General features: G+C 34.8%; 3 protein-coding genes across 5 annotated transcripts in view; 1 reads left to right on the top strand and 2 right to left on the bottom strand.

Moving 5' to 3' along the window:
* Positions 1 to 388, bottom strand: part of LOC120351656 — a gene marked incomplete at its 5' end in the record, with an annotated part of 1,384 nt that extends 996 nt beyond the window's left edge. The window contains 2 exons of the mRNA XM_039429583.1: positions 9 to 189; positions 356 to 388. Of these exons, the coding sequence (XP_039285517.1) occupies positions 9 to 189; positions 356 to 388 (214 nt within the window). The remainder of the gene's footprint in view (positions 1 to 8; positions 190 to 355) is intronic.
* The window catches only part of LOC111047403 (rab11 family-interacting protein 4-like), a 297,989-nt gene that overhangs the window by 9,707 nt on the left and 264,797 nt on the right, over positions 1 to 23,485 (top strand). The window lies entirely within an intron of this gene.
* LOC120351488 (ATPase family AAA domain-containing protein 5-like) lies at positions 394 to 20,897 on the bottom strand. Of its 2 annotated transcripts, XM_039429077.1 has the most exons (11): positions 20,706 to 20,897; positions 17,429 to 18,560; positions 15,373 to 15,519; positions 13,091 to 13,183; positions 12,006 to 12,134; positions 11,624 to 11,777; positions 8,940 to 9,204; positions 5,643 to 5,829; positions 4,472 to 4,620; positions 2,084 to 2,201; positions 394 to 443 (listed from the first exon to the last, which is right to left on the bottom strand). In XM_039429077.1, exons 2-11 carry the CDS (start codon positions 18,552 to 18,554, stop codon positions 403 to 405), a joined length of 2,409 nt encoding a protein of 802 aa, XP_039285011.1. In that variant the 5' UTR covers positions 18,555 to 18,560; positions 20,706 to 20,897; the 3' UTR covers positions 394 to 402. The 2 variants fall into 2 exon arrangements, with proteins under 2 accessions (XP_039285011.1, XP_039285012.1); XM_039429078.1 differs by lacking the exon at positions 15,373 to 15,519.

Here is a 23,485-nt window from a genome sequence, read left to right as displayed (position 1 = left end):
GTACAAACCTAGGTTACTTGAAGACGGCCGTTGGAACTCCAGCATTAGATCGGATGGCCTGACGAATTTCGAAAAGTGTTGAGGCTTTTTGTTGTTGACAGTGAATACCAAGTGACGTTTCGAGGTTAGGGATAGAGCGGCTATTGCAGAGATAAAACCTTCGTCGAAACCTTCAAAAAGTAAGTCCGCCTGTAATTACAAGAGTCTAATAATATAGTTAAGTATTCGTTTATACCGCCAACTCGGTAATAATTATCATGATGAAAGACATTTTGTAAATGTAAATACTTGATGAAGTGAACCCATACTTGCAAAAACCATCACTAGAACATAATAGGGCGATATCAATACTTACGTCTTCGACTAGAATTAAAGATCTCTTCTTAAAAGAACCATCACTTTTTAACTGCTTATTCTTGTTTTCTTTTTCTTCACTTTTCGACCTGAAAATTACAGATGAATTTATTTATCTCGGTATAACAAACAAGTGAAAATATAAAATTATTCATTGAAAGCAGATAGTGTGACTCTGTTGCATATTCACTATAAATTAAACTTGAATTAAAAAAAAAAAAAAAAAAAACACGAGTGACGATCGTTTCCGACCTGTTGTTGGTCATCAACAACAGGTCGAAACGATCGTCACTACAAATGTAAGAGCATTTTCACTCCATAAGTGTTGTTATTAAATTCACGATAGTGTGAGTTAATTACAAAATAAGTAATACTGAAAGTTGATTGGATGACCTTGGATACAAAAACATTTATATGCTTTATTTGGGTTCTTTGGTTTTTTTCTGATACACAAGAAAGTTCATATGATTATGTGTTACAATAACGTACAGGATGCAGCAGCGAAACTTCCTTTTTCAAAGTGAATAAAACTCTTTGTATGGATCAGAAAGTTCGTATTTATTCTTTGTAATGTTGACACATATAAAGTTTTGTTTCAGTTAGTTTGAATATCAAAACAGGTAGGTGACGTCCCCCATTCTCCATACACTGAGTAAACCGATTTCTTGCGTTTGTAATGACTCCTGCCAGCATTGCAGGCGTTATGTTAGCAATTTCTTCACTGATATTGGTCTTCAAATCTTGTAAGGCCCTTGGACGGTTCACATAAACAAGGGATTTCAAAAACCCCATAGAAAAAAATCACAAGGGTTCAAATCGAGCTGGCCACTCCAAATCGCACCTAATTGAGATGAGGCGTCCTGGAAAGTATTCCCTCTATTGAAGTCACGTACAGAAAGTTCCTGCACAATAATTATTGCCATCTTGTATGAATCGGAAAGTCCAAGAGCAGACGCATGTTTGCGCGCAGAGCACTATGGTGTTCGCAACATTGAAACTCAATGTTCTCATGTCACCTAATGGGCCGAGGGACTCCAGTTCTTCGTCTTGTCGTACTTGCAGTTTGTCTGAATGTAGTGACCCAAGTAACAATTGATTTCCGGTTCTTGACAGTAGCCAAAGGGGCTAAATTAGAGCGATCTCGAAATGCGCGCTGGGTTGTGATCTCAGAACATCTGCTCGAAAAATAAATCTCTTCACTTTAAAAAAAGGAAGTTTTGCTGCCGCACCGGTATAATCTATAAGTCTCTTCGATTTATACTATTATTTGTATGGAAATCAATAGGGTTTTCAATATCTTGCATCGTTCTACTCGTATAATACTTTTTGATAAAAAACGTACTAAAAAATTCGCTATAAATTGAAAACATAACCTTCTTTCTGGGCTAGTATAATTATGAATCAAAATTCGAGGGAGGAACAATTTCAAGCGGTACCCGTTGGTCCACCCCCAATTACCTTGATAATTGTGTGTCCTGGGCCCTGTTTCATAAAATCATGTCACTCAATACAGGAGAATCACCATTACAATTGCATGCTCAATATAGCCGATAAAATCAGCTGTTACTGTATTACAGGACTTCTAAATTTTTACGAAACAGGGGCCTGAATTAATAAATGGATAAAAATAAAATTTTGAAAATATAATTGAAAGAAGAATGTTCTAGTTTCATGCCAGTTGTTTCTTCACATAATATTGTATTGTATTTTATTGAATTGTTGTACATACTGTTGTTGAAAATATCTTTCAAACTTCCATGCTCGACTTGATGTGACTGTGTGGCCTCTGAAAGGTCGGCGGTTACTTTTTTCCCGTTACGATTATGCGAGGCATTCACTTCCAAAACCTGAAAACATTTTTCACAGTTTTCAAGATATTACGTGATCAATGTTATCTTAAACATCCAAGGGTGTGATCACATTGAATGCGTATATGTGCAAGTGAAATACGTCAGATCACACCGAAAAACAACATCCGGAGAGGCCATTTAAAGGCAATTGAAGGCATTTAAAGGACTATTTAAAGGCCATTTGAATACGTTGTGATTTGCATTTAGCTACTAAAACTGAAGGCAACCTGCAAGTGCACAGTTCAGTGTGAGTGTTCCTATTGCTATTTCCAGATTTTGTTTCTCATCTGCTTGGTCATGTATAACCAAATGTGCACTTGCACATATTAGGCTGGGTACATCGGTTAGTCTAGGCGCACACCAGTTAGTCAAAACAAGACAAAACACGTTTAGTCACAATACTTCACATAGCTGCTTGTGACGCAACTCACACTGATTAGTCATTGCAATTAGACATGTCTTCATAAGCAACTATATGAAGTATTGTGACTAAACGTGACTAGTCTTGTCTTGACTAACCGGTGTACGCCCAGCCTTAGTCAAGACAAGACTAGTCACGTTTAGTCACAATACTTCATATAGTTGCTTATGAGGACATGTCTAATTGCAATGACTAATCAGTGTGAGTTGCGTCACAAGCAACAATGTGAAGTATTGTGACTAAACGCGTCTGATCCTGTGTTGTCTTGTCTTGACTAAGGCTGGGCGTACACCGGTTAGTCAAGACAAGACTAGTCACGTTTAGTCACAATACTTCATATAGTTGCTTATGAAGACATGTCTAATTGCAATGACTAATCAGTGTGAGTTGCGTCAGAAGCAGCTATGTGAAGTATTGTGACTAAACGTGTCTGATCATGTGTTGTCTTGTCTTGACTAACTGGTGTCCGCCTGGCCTTAGCATTCAATGTGATCACACACCTTATCACCCTTAGATGTACTCCATTGGATCAAATTCTGTTTCAAATGATGAAAAGTGAACAAAATTTGATCTAACAGCACTGCATTTGGGACGCTCCAATTCCTCATCGTAAGCTTAGAATATAGATTCACTGAATTCATTTTTTCTCTATTAAGGTAGCTTCAAGATTGATGTAATTAGATGGAGGCGTACTCTGGTGGCGAACACTGGATAACTATGTGCGCCACCATTAAAATACTTGCATTACATTAAACACTCTCAATCTACCTTCGACGCTCTACCATGTTTCACCCCAAGTGTCTTTTTACACTTTAATAGTTTATCAAACATTCCTAACAACACTCCTGTCAATAGTGTTTAAATATTCATGTCAATCTTTATTTCTTTAATATGTGAATATTTCCTATTTTAGTGATAATAATGTGAAATATTTCTTCTAAGTTTGGTTTTGAAGCATCTAAATTTAAAAATCTACTTTGTGAAAATAATTGAGGACTTAAAATGTTGTGAAGTGAACAACTACAAGACTCAACCTATTTCGGACTATGTGTTATCAAAATTTGGAAGAGGAATAGCACAGGTTATCATATTTTTTCTCTCCCTATCATTTTGACGATGTACTTTTGTATGGATTAATAAAGAATAATAATAGTGAAATTATCTTAATATTTCAGCATTGGATGAATGGGAGGCATTGATCTTGAAGTTACTATTACTATATGAGGCCACGTATAATGGCAGTGGAGAAAGATAACAACGTTGCCGAACCTCTATCTTGTCAATGCCTTCTATAGACGGTAGCTGATACATGTTTATTAATGTAATATTAGCTGTTCATTCTCGTTTGAAATAATCAATTATATTTTATTAAGCAAAAAATTATATTTTAAAATAATTTCATAATTTAGATAAAATAATTTAATTAATTATTAATTCTACATTGTTAAAATACGATCTTGCGACAGAGAAAGCGAGAAAGAGCTATCAGATTTGTTGAATGATAGACAAGGATAACAATACCATTGCTAATCAAACACTGCCATTATAACGTGGACCTCACTAGAGAATGCTGGTAGTTCGAAATGAATCTCACTCAAGTTACTAAAACCAATCACCACAAGCTCTGCTACTCGATAAAAAATATGTATGAGAAAAATGACTAGTGGCCGACCACCGATAGAATCAATACATTCCATGAGGGAATGTAGCCAGTACATGATTTTTTCAAGTAAAATTGTCGGAGGCTAAGAAAGATTCCATTGAAGGTTTTCTTTAAATCAAGAAGAAAGGATTGTATTCCTCATTACTTATCGAGATAAAGAAATACATTTTGTGAAAGACTCACCTTATAGCCCAGTTCTTGGGCGACTGCATACACTGTGCTAGTTTTGCCGCATCCGATTGGTCCCGATATAATGCAGATTCGTTCTTTGGGCGAGGAGCAAGAATCATCGCTCGAATGCACAAAATCGTCACTGCTTCCTTCCTCACCAGCTGTAATAGAAAAAAATGACTTTAAAATGCAGTCAATTATTCAAAAATGTTCAACGAAGTCAATTATTTAAAATTGTTCAACGTCGAATGCTTTCTATTTCAAATATTTTATTAGTCCCTTCTCCTTTAAATATTATAAAATATAACACTTTCATTTAAAAATGTCCAATCTGATTCTAAAGATAATTGGCGAAGTTAAAAAATGTTAAACGTCAAATATTGACTAATCATGTGACATTGCATGGAACTGATATTTCTTGAACCAAATTCTCATGAATTTCATCACCAATGAGGTTCTAGGAATGAAACAATATTATAATAATGAGCAAACTTTATTCTTTATTGATTCATGCAATAAGTAAATCATCAAAATGATAGGGAGAGGATAAAATAAGGTAACTGTTCATTTTGTATAAATCTTAATTATTTATGGATTTCCATCCATGAATACTTGAAAAGGTGAGACTTAGGGCCGGTCTCTAAGCTCGGGATTTAGCTAAGTTCCAGACTTTAAACAACTGGAGTCAGAAAATTAGCTTTCCGGAAAAGGGCGTAGTCGTAGTCAAAGTTTAAATCAAATTTCGAAAAACTAGAAAATTAAACAAAATAAAATAAAGAGAAAATAGTATAAAGTTTCAGCTATTTTGAATTATTTAGGAATGTTTCATCTCGTCAAGGAAAAACGATTCCAATTATAGAAATGAAATCTTTATTTTCTCATTTCTATAATTGAAAACATTTTTCCTTGACAAAATGAAACATTCCTAAATAATTCAAAATAGCTGGAACTTTACAGCTGTTACAGCTGTTAGCTTTTTCTCTTTATTTTGTGTTCAATTTTCTAGTTTTTATGAAATTTAAGTTAACGTGACTTTGACTATGACTATGACTACGCCCCGTTTCGGAAAGTCAATTTTCTGACTCCAGCTGTTTAAAGTCTGGAACTTACCTAAATCCCGAGCTCGGAAACCAACCCTAAATTTTTTTTGTTTGAAAAAGTTGGTGATTTTTCATTGACTTACTCTGTTTGACAACTGTATTTTTGTAAGTTTCCAGCCAAATTTTGAATCTTTCTACACAGCTCTTGTTACCCAGTATGTCGTTACTGGCTTTTGGCTTGTAGATATCCGTCCAGCATGCTGAGTCAACACCAGAGCTCTTCAACTTTTTCATCAAAGCCCACCGATCGTTGACTGACTGTTGAGTGTTCTAGAAAATGATGAAACAATTTATTGAGGATTAGTTCTGAACAATTACTATTTGTAACTAATTTAATTCAATTTAGAAGTATTTTTTAAACTTAAAAATGATTTTTGTGTGTTTTGAATTGTAAATTGAGTGTGTAATTGAAGAATTTTGAAGTAACACATAACCTAGCTACATTTGGACTGTTGTATAAATAAAATTGGAACCGTTTTGGGCGTAAGGCTGTGGTACTTTTCTGTAAGTTGTGTAAATCTGAATGATTAAATAAATTCAAAGATAAGTTGGGAAATGCATCAGTAGATTATCTTTTCCAATGCCATTCAATACTCTATCCAAGTCAAGCATGGTTGAAAATTATTGTTTACTGATGGTCATAGTATACCAGAACACACATAGTATACCATACCACAGTATTTCCACTAGCAAAAAAAATGTGCTTTTATATTTGCTGATGTGGCGAAGTTTGGAGGGTTGCAGGGTAATGTTCAGTTCACTTTACAACAAGTTATATTAAATCATTCGAAATTAAATTCTTAGGCTAAACTCACACTACGTCGACTCAAATCGTACGACTCCAGTCGAGGATACTCCAGTCTCTCGACCTTACGACTTTCTTGCTCATTGACACTACTTCAGTTCCATGCTACTCCATTTTATAACCCTAAATATAAGATCTAATTCGTCACTACTTAGCATGTAATAAATTTTAAATAATTATTATAAATATAATGTCTTATCTAAAATGATAAAACATCACTTCAATCAGACATAACCCCACTTTCATTAAAAATGTACGGTACTACCATAGAGAAACAATAGCATAAGTAGATATCCCATGGTTAGGGCGTTTATGTCGCAACTTTTACTGTTCTCTTTTTACTGCTTTATCTCAAGCCTATAGTCCACGTAGTTCTTTCCCGTGAAGCTTTATGACGCTGGTAGTCTCTCATAGTGTGCCTTTCATACACTCTTACCCGGTCAAAACAGTAAAAATCGACAACAATCGACAGTAATCGGCTTGAGATAACAGTAAAAGTTGCGACATAAACGCCCTATACCATGGGATATCTACTCACGCTATTGTTTCTCTATGGTACTACGCAACTCAAGTCGAGGCTCGACCAACATGTCGAGTCGACGTTCGACTCAGTCTCACAGTCATGAGGTCGCGGAGACTATAGTCGACTGGTCTGAGTGTCACCATTTGAAAGCACATGCTGCGTCGAGAAGAGACTAGAGTCGCAGTCTCTTCTCGACTTGAATTGCGTAAGTGTGAGTTGAGCCTTACAAATTAGGGCCATAAGCATCATCTAGGTTTAACGCTAAACCACGATCACTTGAGGATGCGTTTTAATCCAGGTTTAATCGAACAGCTTATTTATCTCCGTTCAAACTGAGATTGACCTTAAGTTGCTTACAGACTTCTGCGCCGCGTGCATTTCATTTTTCATCACCTGATGCTCTTCTTATTATAACTGCATTTGTACAGAAACAGTAGGATGCAGATATAATAACCTGATAAGCTCGTGTTTGTGGAAAAGGAAGATAAGATAATATTTTTATTCAACACAGTACACTTTACAATATACAGTTGAAAAACGTCTGGTTTAATAGGTAACAATAATAAGTCTCTAGTTCACAATAAAAAAGCACACATGGAAGACAGTTATGAAGACTAGAGAGCTTACAAACTACGCTACCTTCTACCACCAAAATCCTTCACACTGTAGTCGGCTTTTGAAACAAGGAATTTATACACTTTACTCTTAAAAATTCAGATATCTGACAAGGACTGCAGCTCAATGGGTGAATCATTACACAACTTCGCTCCAATATGAGAGGGCATTTTCTCGTACAGCTGCTATCGGTGTTGTCTCAAAGACAGTTTATTCCTCCCTCTGTTATCATAAGTGTAGATATCAGCAATTTTATTCAGATCAGATAAATGTTTGTGAGTGAAAATTAACAGTTTGAAGATATAAATCGATGGTAGCGTAAGTATATTTAAATCAACAAAAGCCTGTTTAAAAGAATCATTGGACTTCAGCCCCGCCAAGTAGTGGATTGCTCTTTTTTGTAGTCTGAATATTTTTAGAAAGTGTAACTCTGTTGTGCTTCCCCACAACTCTATGCCATAAGTCACATGTAAATAGAACAGTGAAAAATATATCATTCTAGAAACTGACATTGGAACAAGTTTCACAATGTTTCTGATAACAAATAAGCCTTTACTGGCATTGTCGATAATAAAATTCACATGCTCTTCCCATGCAAGTTTTGAATCAAATTTCAAACCAAGTAATTTTACATAATCTGTATTGCTAATAACATCGTCCCCTATGTACAACTGAGATTCAAAAGCGTTTTGTTTTCGGCTGAAATCAATGAGATTACTCTTCTTTGAATTAACTGTGAGGGAAAGTGAGTTGAAAAATTGAACGACTCTATTGCATATCAAGTTACAATTAATCTCCATCTCATTCAAGTTTTTATGTGAAAAAATCAAAGATGTGTCATCTGCATATAAGGTAAGTTTTTTAAGAGGAACAAGTGAACAGATGTCATCTATGTACAGTATAAAGAGAAGTGGTCCCAGAATAGATCCCTGTGGTACCCCTGATGATATTCTGATTAGGTTTGAAGCTGTTTGTCCGTCACTACCATGAATTGAAACATACTGATACAGATCAGAAAGGTAAAACCTTATTAAATCATGCACTTTTCCTCTTAAACCAAGCCCAGTTAATTTTTCCAAAAGCAACTCATGATCTACACACTCGAATGCTTTAGAGAGGTCGAGCATTACTCCAGAAGTGTAGTTGCCACCTTCAATATATTTTATTATTCCTTCAAAAACCTCGATGAAGGCTGTACTAGTTGACCTGTTCTTTACAAATCCATGCTAGTTTTGTGAAAATAGATTATGTTCAGAGGTAAGTTACAAGTCTAATAAGAATTAATAGTCAATAACGAAATAGGTCTATAATTGTTAATGTCATGTTTATTGCCCTCTTTGAAAAGTGGAAGTACCTAGGCAATCTTCAAAATGTAGGGAAATACCCCGTTTTCGAGCATGGAGTTGATAATGCAACTGGAAAAAGTTGAATACTTACAGCTTTCGTTCGAAGGAAATCTTTGATGAAAGATTTGTTTCTAATCTTCTTGATGGGCTCCCCATTGTCTGAGTGCTCGGATGAGTCACTTTGAGAATCCGGAAATAGGCTCTGCCAATCAGAGGATAATTCGAGGTCAATGGTGGGCGAAGGTCCTAACTTCAGCAGTTGAGGCTCAGGAATATTCCATATAAGGCGCATAGGATCACGCTGCTGTATGTGACTCACACTGGGGAAAGGCGGAGGGTCGGGAATGTTTTCATCACTGAAAAAGATTAGTGAAAATTGTAATAATCCTATTATATTAAGCGAGCAATTTCTGTATATATTTATTTGGGTATTTATTCATGTCCAACGGATCTCGAAAACGGCTTTAACGATTTTCACGAAATTTGGAACATAGTAGGTTTATGATATAAAAATTCGATTGCACTAAGTCTCATCCCTGGGAAAACTCGCTGAAGGACACGAGAAGGATAATGATTATTCATCCTTGGAAAAACAGCTGCTAATTTCGTCGTCTGTCGATAATGGAAGATGCGAGTGCGTGTGTGGGAGTGAGACAGAAGAATGTTCAGCTGTTGAACTATTGCAATTAATCAGCTTATCTCACGAGAAATAATATAATATCGGGGACCGAGCTTCGCTCTGGAGTACAAAAGCATAAAAAATTTATTACGAAAGAAGAAATTACAATAACATTCATTACATTCATACAGAAATGTTCTATCTAATCACAGTAAATTGAGATTAATTCCCATAGGAATGCAAAAATTTCCCTCACAAAGGCCCAGTTGCACAAAATCCGTTTAAATTTCAATCCTGATTAACTTCACGTGAACCAAACCAGAGAAGACCATTTCAAAAAGATGGATCTACTGGAATTAATCAGGATTGAAAATAACCCGGCTTTTTTGCAACCGGCACTAAGTACCTGATTGAATGATTACAAAAGTTCATCAGCTGAGTCATAATTTTGACACAGTCCCACACACATGAACTCGCTCACTCACTTCCATCACCAACAGACGACGAAATAATATTATTATCAGCTGTTTTTCCAAGGATGAATAATAATTATCCTTTTAGTGTCCTTCAGCGAGTTTTTCCAGGGATGAGACCTAGTGCAATCGAATCTTTATATATTGTAAACCTTCTGTTCTGAATTTCGTGAGAATCGTTAGAGCCGTTTTCGAGATGAAATATGGTGAAATACAAACATATAAACATCTAAACATCCAAACTTATAACATATAAACAGAAGTTGCTCGTTTAATAGTATAGGATAGGATAGTAAGAAGACATTTTAATCAAATTGATCAAAATATATGATTTGTTGACATGACAACGATATAATTTTATTCAAGATCCATTATTTTTTATTTATATTAACAAATATTGTAGCAAACATAGTATATCATTTTAAATTAAAGTATATCAGAATTTTCAAAGTTAATCATTATTTTACAGTTTCAAGTGATTAGTGAGTGTTATTTTGTTATTCAATTTGGTTTGTAAACAATCTAAATCCGAATTTTTCTGTTTTAAGGATAGTAAGAAGACATTTTAATCAAATTGATCAAAATATATGATTTGTTGACATGACCAACGATATAATTTTATTCAAGATCCATTATTTTTTATTTATATTAACAAATATTGTAGCAAACATAGTATATCATTCTAAATTAAAGTATATCAAAATTTTCAAAGTTAATCATTATTTTACAGTTTCAAGTGATTAGTGAGTGTTATTTTGTTATTTAATTTGGATTTGTAAACAACCTAAATCCGAACTTTTCTGTTTTCAAATGTTTGAACTGAAAATTGGACCTGAATTCAAGTGTATGGAACATAACCTACTTTTAGGACTATTTATAGTGCATAAATCATAATTCGGGGAAGAAACAGTTTTGGACAGTGCCTGTTAGTCCTTCCCCAATCATTTTAAAAGAATTGTGTTCTGTTTATCAATAAATAAATAAATATAAACTATGCTTTTATGTTTCTATGCGTTTGTACTCCGGAGCGGATCTCGGTGCCCAGATATTCAATGGATAAACACACATTACTCACAATACATACAACTATAATGTAATAACATAGATAAAAGATAGCAAAAGATATCACATGGTCTAGGTCGTTAATGTTTCAAATTTCAAACCGACCTATACAATGGGATATCTTCTTATGCTATCTCTTCTATATGGCTATACTTATTTTGGAGCAGAAGGCAACAGTTTGTTCTTAATTATACATGATATCGATAAGATAAGTTAAGATCCATACGCTTACTACTTCCGTTGTAAGGTGACCACTTGAAGAGTCTCCAAATGGCTCCTCTAAATGTTTTTATGACTTCAAAAATCGCTTCCCGGTGGTTTGGAACCCACCTTAAGCTGTAGGTCTACTCATCGCTCATCATCATCCGTCTCATTACCCACGCACAAGCCTAAAACTCATGTAGGCATCAGACCACTACCTCCATAAACAAAGCCATAGTGCATTCGTGTGACGTCAGCACAATAAAAACTAGCTGATATAGATCAGCTGAAATCAACAAATTTTTATTGGTGTAGGAGCCCTACCTGTGCTGACGTCACACGAATGAATTAGGGCTTTGTTTACAGAGGTAGTGATCAGACACAGCAAAAACGTAAAAAATTAAGAAGCTAAGAACTTACATTTGACTAGCAATTTTTTGGCGGAAGTCATCAGGCAAACCGCTTTTCAAGAACTTTTGTCGAGCTATCAAAACCGAGGGATCGACTTTCACGATTTTCGAAACGGTTTCCTTCGGTGTGACCAAGCTTTTTCCTAGGAACTTTGCCATCAATCCTGTTGAAATAACAGGACAAAATTAAATAGAATACAAGTTAATTTCAAATTGATATGTGAGTAATAATATGAATACACCAAAAACACGATAACACTAATTGTTGGAGTCAATTTCCAATAAGCCAATCTCCAACTATATTCAGTTCTAGAAAATATTTCATTAACAATATCAATTCTAATTACAACGAACAACATACAAGCTAACTAATATATTAAGGGATACTTTACCTGCAGACTTTCCGTTGATACTACTTATTTTAGCATTTTTATTTAAATTTTTGTTGGCATTAGATTCCCTAACAACTCTTGCTTCACAAACTGAATCGTTTGAGGATTCATCTAAATCAATGGTTGGACCTGAAAAATAAACATAGTCATATTAGTTGATCGGTTAAAATTGAATGACTGCATGCAACATTTTACACTCACGTCCATCCAAAATTAAAAATTTTCAAATTCAAAATTGAAAATTTTCAAATTCAAAATTGAAAATTTTCAAATTCAAAATTGATTTTTCGCTACGGAGTAGCAGCTGCTTTTTTATAAATTTTATAAGTTTAATCTTTCAATATTTTCATACATTTTGATACAAGCATAGAGAAACAATAGCATAAGTAGATATCCCATGGTATAGGGCGTTTATGTCGCAACTTTTACTGTTATCTCAAGCCTATAGTCCACGAAGTTCTTTCCCGTGAAGCTTTATGACGCTGGTAGTCTCTCATATTGTGCCGTTCATACACCCTTACCCGGTCAAAACAGTAAAAATCGACAGTAATCGGATTGAGATAAAAGTAAAAGTTGCGACATAAACGCCCTATACCATGGGATATCTACTTACGCTATGGTTTTTCTATGATCGAAGTTAATAGTTTTGAATGTTTTAAAAAATGTGCTGATAATCAGTTCTTTAAATACCGAACTGAAGCTATAAGCCCAGGCTGCTCAAAAGCCGGATAAATTTTAATCGTGTTTAATTTCACGAGAACCAATCGTGAAAAGGCTTTTTCGGAAATAAGGCTCCTCTGGTTGGTTCTCGTAAAATTAATCACGATTAAAATTTAACCGGCTTTAGTGCAAACGGCACTAAGTTAGGCTGTTTAACAATCTTACATAAATTTAAAGTTTCTGTATAATAAACAATATTCAAACTATTTGAAAGGCAACATCATACCAGAATAACAAGTTGCCCAACATTTTCAAAGGCTACACCAGTCTACAGCACCCACTTGAGCTGATCATAATCAAATTATCATTATCTACGCGAGACAATTATTTTCATTATTGATAGTATTTTATTAATCGCTACTTACAAGGAGGAGATTTCTTCAATTTCGATTGTCTCTTGATATTTTTCACTTTATTCGCGGTGGTTTCGCTGGATTTTTCACTCTTATCAACAGTTTCTGAAAAATGAAACGAAAGGTTGAAATAAAATTGAATGTCGATTTTCATCTGAGATGTTTGGAAAATTCTAATCTTCTCATATACTAGTGTAGCTAAAAACACTTATTGACATGGGCTACTTTTTAAATTAATAGAACAATATGAAATCTTATAGCACCCTTTATTAAAAAAAAATATTATTTTTTTTCTTATTTTTCATTTTATAAACTGACGATGGGTAATTTCACCGAAACTAGTTGTTAAACTATTTTAAAGTTTTTAAAAATAAAGGGTGCTATAAGATTTTATATTGTTTTATTAGTGTAGCTAAAATAATATAAATACATATCTCTTTTAAATTGAATTTAAGTGACTTGAAAATGGCATTAAAGTCCGAAACATGTTGTGATAAAATAATTTATAAGGATACTGAGATTTATTTCTATTTATATTACAAGTAGCCCTTAACATACAAGTAGAACATAAAAGAGTCAATAAAATAGTGTAGTTAAGTTTGTAACCAGCTTAATATATTAGTGCAGTAAGTATAAACTATAGAAATGCTTAATTAAAAATTATACATTAATAGCTACAGCTAGTTTAATTCACAAGATCTCATATAATTAACACAGATACCATGTTGAATTAATAGACCCTGTTACAGAGTATATAGTGAGGTCCACGTTATAATGGCAGTGTTTGATTCACAATGGTATTGCTATCCTTGTCTATCATTCAACAAAGCTGATATCGCTATCTCTTTCTCTCTTTGCGCTGTTGCCAAATCGTATTTTAACAATGTAGAATTAATAATTGATAAACAAAATATTTCATCTTAATTATGAAATTATTGAAAAAATAATTTCTCGCTCAATTAAATATAATTGATTATTTTAAACGAGAATGAACAGTTAATATTACATCAATAAACCTGTATCAGCTACCGTCTATAGAAGGCATTGACAAGACAGAGGGATCGACAACGTTGTTCTCCTATCTTTCTCCACGTGGACCTCACTATAGGCCGTGAGTTATAACATGAACCTCAACCCCTCAAACGGTGAAAGAGTTGTTGGCATGGTAGGGATGTAGGGGTGGGAATGTCTCTCTCACACATCTTCCCCTCTCACTCAGAATCTATTCATTTATTTAATTTCATCCACTGACCTCCTACAAAAGAGGTGTATGGATTTGTCAAGTTTAAACCACAAGAAAATGTGTGCTACCTTCTTAATCCTCCAACTTGAGGTCTGTAATAACATAGAGAAACAATAGCGTAAATAGATATCCCATGGTATAGGGCGTTTATGTCGTAACTTTTACTGTTATCTCAAGTCGATTACTGTCGATTTTTTTACAGTTTTGACCGGGTAAGAGTGTATGAACGGCACAATATGAGAGACTACCAGTCATAAAGCTTCACAGGAAAGAACTACGTGGACTATCGGCTTGAGATAACAGTAAAAGTTGCGACATAAACGTCCTCTACCATGGGATATCTACTTATGCTATTATTTCTCTATGGTAATACTCATTGAACTCCTCCACTGAATATGCACTCCATTCATACACGGCCAATTTAGAAATTGTTAGAAGTGGGGGTACCGGCTGCAGAGAGAAAACTGACCAAACTCTTCCCCCACCCTGAAAAATGCAGAGTTGAATCTCATTTGGTGGGAGTCGAAGGGTCATTTTATAACTCACGGCCTATACTACATCTTAAGTATACCTTCCAGGATAAGTTTTGTTGAATCTTTCTTGTTGATGTATTTACTACTACTATCTGTATATACTACTACTACTACTACTAAAATATTCCACTAGATTTGACTCAAAGATAACAAAAATGATAATGCACAAACCTGAGTACTTTGGATTAGGTTTTCGTGTTCTTTTATTTGACAACAGCTTGTTGAAATCGTTCTTGGAAAGTGTATCAGATGCATTGTTGGTATATCTGTTCTCTGTACATACTACTACTAAATTATTCCACTAGATTTGACTCAAAGATAACAAAAATGATAATGCTCAAACCTGAGTACTTCGGATTAGGTTTTCGTGTTCTTTTATTTGACAACAGCTTGTTGAAATCGTTCTTGGAAAGTGTATCAGATGCATTGTTGGTATATCTGTTCTCTGTACATACTACTACTACTAAAATATTCCACTAAATTTGACTCAAAGATAACAAAAATGATAATGCACAAACCTGAGTACTTTGGATTAGGTTTTCGTGTTCTTTTATTTGACAACAGCTTGTTGAAATCGTTCTTGGAAAGTGTATCAGATGCATTGTTGGTATTCGAATTGGGTGGTTCATTTTCATTATCAAGCGTATCTTCTGTACTCACAGATTCTGAAAAATATGTGAATAATAATGCAACATGAGAGATAATAAATTAAGGGGAAAATCTATAAAACAGTTGTGCGGCCCGCGTTGATTTACGGAGCGGAGACCTGGACAATTCGAAAGGCCCATGAACACAGACTGGAGGTCACTGAAATGAAGATGCTGAGGTGGAGTGGCGGCGTAACTAGAAGGAATAGAATCCGAAATGAAATGAAATCTCCGAATTACAGAAATCTATATAGATAAAAATCGAGCCTCAAATTTTTACATTCAATAACTTTTTCATGTGTGCACCGAATTTGATGATTTTTTTAGGTGTATGCTGCTCCATAACCGCCCATGTATTTTATTCTAAACGCCCCGACTAAAAAAAAATGACTGTTCTGTGTGTAACCATCCAGCAGTGCGGCCTCAGGTTGAAGACTCACATGTGCTAAAGACATTGCTTTGTCCACTATCTCCGTAAACAAAGCCGTAGTGCATTCGTGTGATGTCAGCACAGGTAGGGCTCCTACACCAATAACAAATTCGTGATTTCAGCTGATCTATATCAGCTAGTGTTTCTATTGGTGTAGGAGCCCTACCTGTGCTGACGTCACACGAATGCACTACGGCTTTGTTTACGGAGGTAGTGCTTCGTCTCGAATAATTGTGATGTCTTTGGTGTTTAGAATATATTAATTTTTATTAAATTGTTCATTTTGTAGTTGGAAATAGAATATATAAATGAAATCCATTAAAATTAATAACTGGAATAATATGAATAATAGCATCTGCTATTCAAAACTAATAAGCAAGAAGCACCTGGAAAATGCCGCATCGCGCCTCCTCAGGTGTGCATCCAGCTAAAGTTTGTCATGATATGCATTAACTATTTGGCGGTACTAAGTTCGCCGGGCCAGCTGGTATTAAATAAAATACAAGAAAAAAGACTGCAGTGGTACGGACATGTGGAGAGAAGGGAGGACGATTATGTGGGAGAAAAGATCGACCACTTAGATGTTGAGGGCACTAGAAAGAGGGGAAGAAATAGGAAAATTGTATCGCTCAAGATCTTGCAGAGAAGTGACTAACACCAAACGAAGCTGATGACCGAGACTCCTGGAAGATACTGACCCGAAGCGCCGACCCCACCTCAGTGGGAAAAGGCTGAGAAGAAGAAGATATCATAAATAATGATTAAATAATCATGATTGAATTACACGACAACCAATCAATGAAGGATTTTTGGGAAAGAATGCTTTTCTGATTGGTTCTCGTGGCACTTAATTATGGTTAAAATTTAACAGGCTTTCGTGGTTCAATAGAACAAACATCAAAAGTGTCTCGATAACATAGAGAAAGGCATCACAATTTTGATGTTGATTGGGCACTCTTCAGATTCTTAGGGCAGGTTTCCAAGATCATGATTTAGCTAAGTTTTAGACTTCAAACAGCTGGAGTCAGAAAATTGGCTTTCCGAAACAGGGCGTAGTCGTAGTCATAGTCAAAGTCAGGTTTAAATTAAATTTCGAAAAACTGGAAAATTGAGCACAAAATAGAATAAAGAGAAAATAGTGTAAAGGTTCAGCTATGTTCAATTATTTAGGAATGTTTCATTTCGACAAGGAAAAACGTTTCCAATCATAGAAATGAGAAAATAATGATATACTTTGCTGCAACTATTTACTGCGACTACGCCCCGTTTCGGAAAGCCAATTTTCTGACTCCAGCTGCTCAAAGTCTAGAACTTACCTAAATCCCGAGCTCGGAAACCGGCCCTTGAAGAATGATCGAGTTAAGTAAGCTCAATCAAATAACATTGATCGAATTTCGCGTAGCTGACTGTGAAAAAGTATCAAGGAAATTGGAAATAGAAAGTTTTAATAAGTTCGGCCAACTGTAAACATTCAAAATTCAAAAAATGGAATATTACCTGATTTTGTGAGTTTAGAGTTGATTTTTATCTTCCAATCATGAACAGTTTTCACGTCCAATTCAGCCGCAACACAACTATTACTATCATTCAATAACGTGGCACTCGTATCACAGCTGTTTTCGGCATTCAGTGTCCCAGATTGCACTATTTCCTCCGAACTTACAACCTCGATGGCATCGGAAGCTTTCATCAATTCCCTTTGCAGACGAATAAACTTTTTCTTCAACGATGCTTTAGCAGACGAAGACGGAGTGTGATTCGACGAGGATCGACGTTTCTCACTGGGCGGAGTATGCACAAGTGCTTGTACTCTAATCTTCTCCGACGTTCTCTCCTTGTTTATCACACTTTTATCAACTTTCGAATAGTAACTGAACAAACTGTTCCTTTTCTCTGCCACAGGTTCAACTTCTACAATCTTTTCCGAACTTTCTTTCTCCCCTAAATTGTCATTCACCAGAGGTGTTGCCACTGTTCCATCTTTCTCAACGGACGTCCTTTTTGTGCTCTTCCTCTTCTTTCTCTTTCGCTTAACCTTCTTCGAACTGTAATCTTCGTCTTGGTCTGAATCATCCTCAATCTCATAGCCACCATCGTCTTCATGGTCACTAACCAACATACTCAACTTGTCAACCAGTAAAGAATTCACTAGGATATCTTTGGCTAGCCCGGAATCGTTCGGGACTTCCAACTGTGGTTTTGGAGAATTCGACGAGTCCGGAGAATCTGAAGGAACATTGATAATTTTCAATCTACCTTTTGCTACTTTCCGTTTTGTTCGCTTTGACGCATCTTCGCAGCTTGGAGATAGTTTCCGCTTTTTCTTCTTTCTTTCACTTGCTGTATTACAACCTGTATCACTGCCAACCTCAATAACACTGGAATCACCATTTACTACTTCACTTTTTGCAACTTCAGTCCCATTTTCAGCAATAGGAAGATCCTGTTTGCTGTCTGCAGTCTGAGGAGGAGTCAACTTATCAAGTTTTAATCTCTTCTTTCTGACCTTTTTATTCATTTTTGGTGTTTTCTCATCCACTAAAGTTTTATTTTCAGCTGGACTTGTCTCAGGTTTCTTCAAAGATGGCGAAGGTGAGTTGAAATAATGCGTGAGGTCCTTCATATTAACCTAGAAATGGAAAAATGTAGATTAGATGACGAGCATGTAATAATTAGGTGTGATGAATAATTTATTTATGAATAAACATATAATAATTATTAATATTGTGGAGCAAGTATGCTTACATGAGTTATACTTACAAATATATTCAAAATGTAGTCATGTCGAAGACCAATTAATGGTACTACTGTAAAATTTTAGCACAGAGAAAATTAAAAATTTATATAGCTATACAGGAAGTGCGGTTAGAATTGGGGAATTAATAATGGACACAACAGAATTTAAGTTGAAATGCCAGATAATTCAATTGTTTGTTTTTATTGTCACTTCTATTGTTATTAGGCCTGTTTTGATGCACTAATTTTGTTTTACCGTCATATTGTTATGGATAGTTAAAATGAACTTAATATTAATACGGTATCTATTGATATGTTATCAATTGATGTGTTATCTATCAATGTGTTATGCAATTATTTTAATAGCATGTGAAAATTTAAAATTTGTTAGAGACAGTTAAAATAAAATATTAGTATTATTATCTATTGAAATGTTATGCAGTTATTTAAATAGCATGTGAAAAGTTGAAATATTGTTAATGTAAGAGCAACTCTTTGTATGAGCTAACACTTTAAAACAAATAAACTTATTTATTTATTTTATTTACATGCTCAGAGTTTTTAGCAGTGTAAAACGGTGGTTTGTAAAAAATAGTCTGCTCGAATGAGGGGAAGACCCACTGGGCTGGGACTTTGAAATATGGACTCTACAGCCTTGCTGATTCTGATCATCCATCATTTGTCACAAAATCCTACGATTTGCCATTGGCTTCAAGTGGACAGAACGCATTGGTGGAGTTTGCACCAAATTGGCACAGGTGATTTATTTGCTGCATAGACTGAGTTTGGTGATTGCATTTGGTTATTTGGTTTTGGTGTGCTTTAAAAATATAATAATCTTTGCATCTTGAATACAATAATCATTATTTTATCATACTCTGCCCTATTCCATTCTTATCTCCTGCTTGAGGGGAGGGGTATAACACTGCAAGAGTATGCTGATGTTCAAGTTCTAGAATAATGCACTTTGAGTGATATCCAAATATCCAAAGTCGACATCATGGCCAGGTCTTCCTGGATAGATCGTGTCAATTAAGCATGGTACATAAAACTGTAGGCAGCGTCACAGTCCAGCAATGCTTTCGCCGAAAAAATCCTCTAACCGGTGGAAGCTCCTTCCAACAAGCCACTTTGACAATGAGCTTCTGAACACCAGCAGGACATCAGTAAGCACTGTAAACATATATTTGTGAAACTGGGCATCTTACGGTCTTCAACCAGTGTATATATAGTTTAGTCCGCTGCATATCAAGGACATCACGACTCAAGAGCAGTCAAGTTTTGAGGCATTATCTTTTAACATGGAGGAAACTAACAATTGACATCCCAATCTGTAGAGCTGACTAGAAAAATAATTATTTCCCCAACTTTGCAATACCATGTTTCACGACCTGTTAACGTAAGGAAACTTGCAGGGAAGCGTCTTCAAAAACAAAGCTGAGGTTTGGCTAAGAAAAATTCATTCTACTCAATGAATGAATTGAATAAATATTTTGATGTGCATAATGACAATATAGTTTGACCGCCATCTTACTTTTGTCACGGAGTAAAGTACAAATAAACGGTAATCCTTTTGGGTAAACAACTAAATAGAAGAGGTATACCAAAGCACATGATTCAGTGCTTTCGTGAAGCTTTCTATAGAATTCAAAGGTTATACTATCTAGAACTAAGATTTTTTTCATTTTTCAAGTAGGCCTACGGTACTTACTCAACTTAAGCTGAATTTAAAATAATTAAATAGCAGTTCTATGATAGCTAAAATATACTATAGTTGGGAATATTATTTTTTCAAGTTACTGTAACATTTGTGACATGAGATAATTATATTTGAAAACGTAAAATAATATATTTTCGAAGTTTCAAATTTATATGAATTTGAAAATGTTAATCTACTATTCAACAAGATCAGGATACTTTCTTAATTATTTCTAATGAAAAACACATTATCTAAGAGTTTTTAAAACAAAACAAATCAAAACTTTTCAATCAACCATTTCAAGTTTTAAAACAACATTATTGTGTATCAAATAATTACCTGATTTTTATAGCGCCGATACTATTTTAGTGATGAGACCACCACACTTTTATCAACTTCATAAACTCCAAGAGAATATAAAGATTACCTCATTGATATTATTTCAAAGTAATATTTGTGTAGTTCTGTTCAACATTATAACCTCAAACCTAAAATTCTAACGTACATGGTTTTTGTTTCTGAAGAAATGGCGCGACTTCACACAAAACGCCATCATCACGAAAGTCAAGACCATCTTGATTTATGCGTTGAAGCAAGATTTCTCGGCGGTCTTTTTGAATTGAACACTTGATGGAGTTAGCACAGTAGGATATCAACTTACTTTTTTATAATGTGAATTATTCTGTATGAAATAAAGTTAATTATTAGTAGATTCAAGTTTTGTACAATGAGTTACAAAAACTAGTTGCAAGTTGATAGTTAGGAATTGGTACAATAAATAAGGTAGGCTACATAAGTTAGTTGAAGATTTTGTTTGACAGCTCAATAGTTTATCAGAGAGTACCAGATTTCTGCTAATTTTTCAAGGACCGATACGTTATTTATTTTATTTCACTTGGAAAGAATGGTTTCAAAGCTTAAACTAATTAAACAATTATAGTATGAAGAAATTCATTGAACAAATTTAAATAATATGGTATATTACAGTATCTTTCAAGCAGCCGCGTGAAGGCTGTTATTCCAATTTCATAGGCAAAGCCACCTGCCAAACATGAGTAAGAAAAGACAAATTTGAAATGAATAAAAGTACGGTGATAAATTTACTGTGTAGGTTACCGTATAAGATTCGAGATAAAAGTAGTAATAAATAAAATAAAGCAAAAATTTAACTAATAACACAGTGAAATAGATTAGGCTATAATAGTAGGCCTACCTACCTAACATGTAAATACTTATTTGTGTCAAATTGTTTATACCGTACATCTTAAGCTGCGTACACATACTCGTGCTTCCAACCCGCACCGAGCACGCTCCTCCCTCGTACCGCCCACGTACCACCATCGCACAGCAATCGCTCCGCCTCCGCTCTCTACTCGCACCGATCATGAACGTTACGGAAGATGGTAGATCTTCTCGCGTTCCCCGGTCGAACCACTGTTGCTCGCCGGTCGATCATCAATCGCTCTGCTGGAGTGACGTTCGGTCTTAGAGCGGAACGAAAGTCTGTACGCACCTTAAAGGTGCGTACAGACTTTCGCTCTGCTCCGCAACCGAACGTCACTCGAGCAGATCGATTGATGATCGACCGGGGAGCAAGAGTGGAACGCGAGAAGAGCTAACATCTCCCGTAACGTTCATGATCGGTGCGACTGCAGAGCGGGGGCGGTGCGACTGCGGAGCGATGGAGGAGCGTGCGCGGTGCGGGTTGGAAGCGCGTATATCTGTACGCAGCTTAAGGACCTCTGGTTCAAAGCATGGGTACGGTACATACCGGTACTACTTGTTGAAGAAAAAATTCTCCATAACTTTTCTCCATCAAATCTGTTTTAGGGGTTGGATTAGAATGGTGAGGAAATAATAAAATCATGTACAATCAGACTAAATTGAATGCCTATTTTTTATTGTTACCTTTATAAATTTTCACAATATGATTGAAATAACATAAAGAATTTATAACAAGAAATTTAAGAACAGATTATACTTATAAAATTAAAACAAATTAACAACAATAAATTTCTACAAACAAAAATAATAATATAAGGATTTAGGAAGAGCATTAGCAGCTGGAATGTGTAATTTACTTGGCAAACATTGAATAGTTATAAAATTAGTCATGAATCATTTAATAGAAGTGGAACATGAAATATTCAAGTTGAAACAATAATATTAGGTATTAGGAAGAAAAGTACAAGAGTTACAATAAATTTTATCGAGGAAAGTCATGGTTAAAGTTCGTAAACTAAAAAAATTGAACATGATTAATTTAATACTTGAAATGTTACACTGAATGGTTCGGATGAAGTCCATTTATTACTACATGATCGGAAGCTCTTTCCGATTTTTTGAAATAAATTCTAAAGACCACCAATTTTATAAGTTGTATCGATTTTGATGACTATTATATCCAAAGCAATGTAGCGATCTCTTGTTGGCTAAATCACAAAAAAATGAGGTCACAAGAAATTGCAAGAGGACTTATGAAATTCAGAACCGTAATTTAAATTACATAAATTATACTGTATGTAGTTTCTCGAAAAACTCAACAATTCATATCAAGATAAAAATTGATGCATAAATACTGATCAACAGGAGTTAGAATAATACTTAATGTAGAGTATCGTAGCAATACTGAAGAATTTTTTAAAATTTGAATTATTTTGAAACATAATAGACACGCGGTATATGAAAGTCTGAATAATCAATCAGCATAAAACATGTGCTTCATAATGATTCAAAATCAAATTTTCATAGTTTTTCAAAGATGTGATCTATCGATGCTTTCTCCTAAAAGGGGTTGCAGAGTTTGAAGTTACATTTAAAACAGGTTTGATCCTCAACTCAAAAAACCTCAACTAGGAAAATTATACTCGTTTGTCTTGAAGGTATTGTTCATGTTTTTGAAAATAGTAATATTTTCCTTCCAACAGTAACAGAAATATAAAAAACTCATCCTCTATCTCTCATACTAATTCATCAATTACAAACTTTAAAATTCAAGATTGAATAGATGAATAATATAATAGGTTATAGCATGATACGATATGAAATTTAAAAAAAATTAATGGTAATTTAAATTTAATAAAACTTATCCTAGGAATGTGGTACATTATTAATACCAT

Source organism: Nilaparvata lugens, chromosome 5 (genome assembly GCF_014356525.2).
Source record: "Nilaparvata lugens isolate BPH chromosome 5, ASM1435652v1, whole genome shotgun sequence".
In the NCBI taxonomy this organism is placed as follows: Eukaryota; Metazoa; Arthropoda; class Insecta; order Hemiptera; family Delphacidae; genus Nilaparvata; species Nilaparvata lugens.
This window is presented reverse-complemented; position numbering and strand designations above follow the sequence as displayed.

What these genes read in the sequence shown, in the direction of transcription:
- LOC120351488 (XM_039429077.1), bottom strand. Translation starts at nt 18,554, where the DNA reads ATGAAGGACCTCACGCATTATTTCAACTCACCTTCGCCATCTTTGAAG. An exon ending in ATTGAAGAAATCTCCTCCTT is followed by an intron (nt 12,135 to 13,090) that starts GTAAGTAGCGAT and finishes TTTATTTTTCAG; the next exon opens with GTCCAACCATTGATTTAGAT. An exon ending in TATCAACGGAAAGTCTGCAG is followed by an intron (nt 11,778 to 12,005) that starts GTAAAGTATCCC and finishes TTATTTCAACAG; the next exon opens with GATTGATGGCAAAGTTCCTA.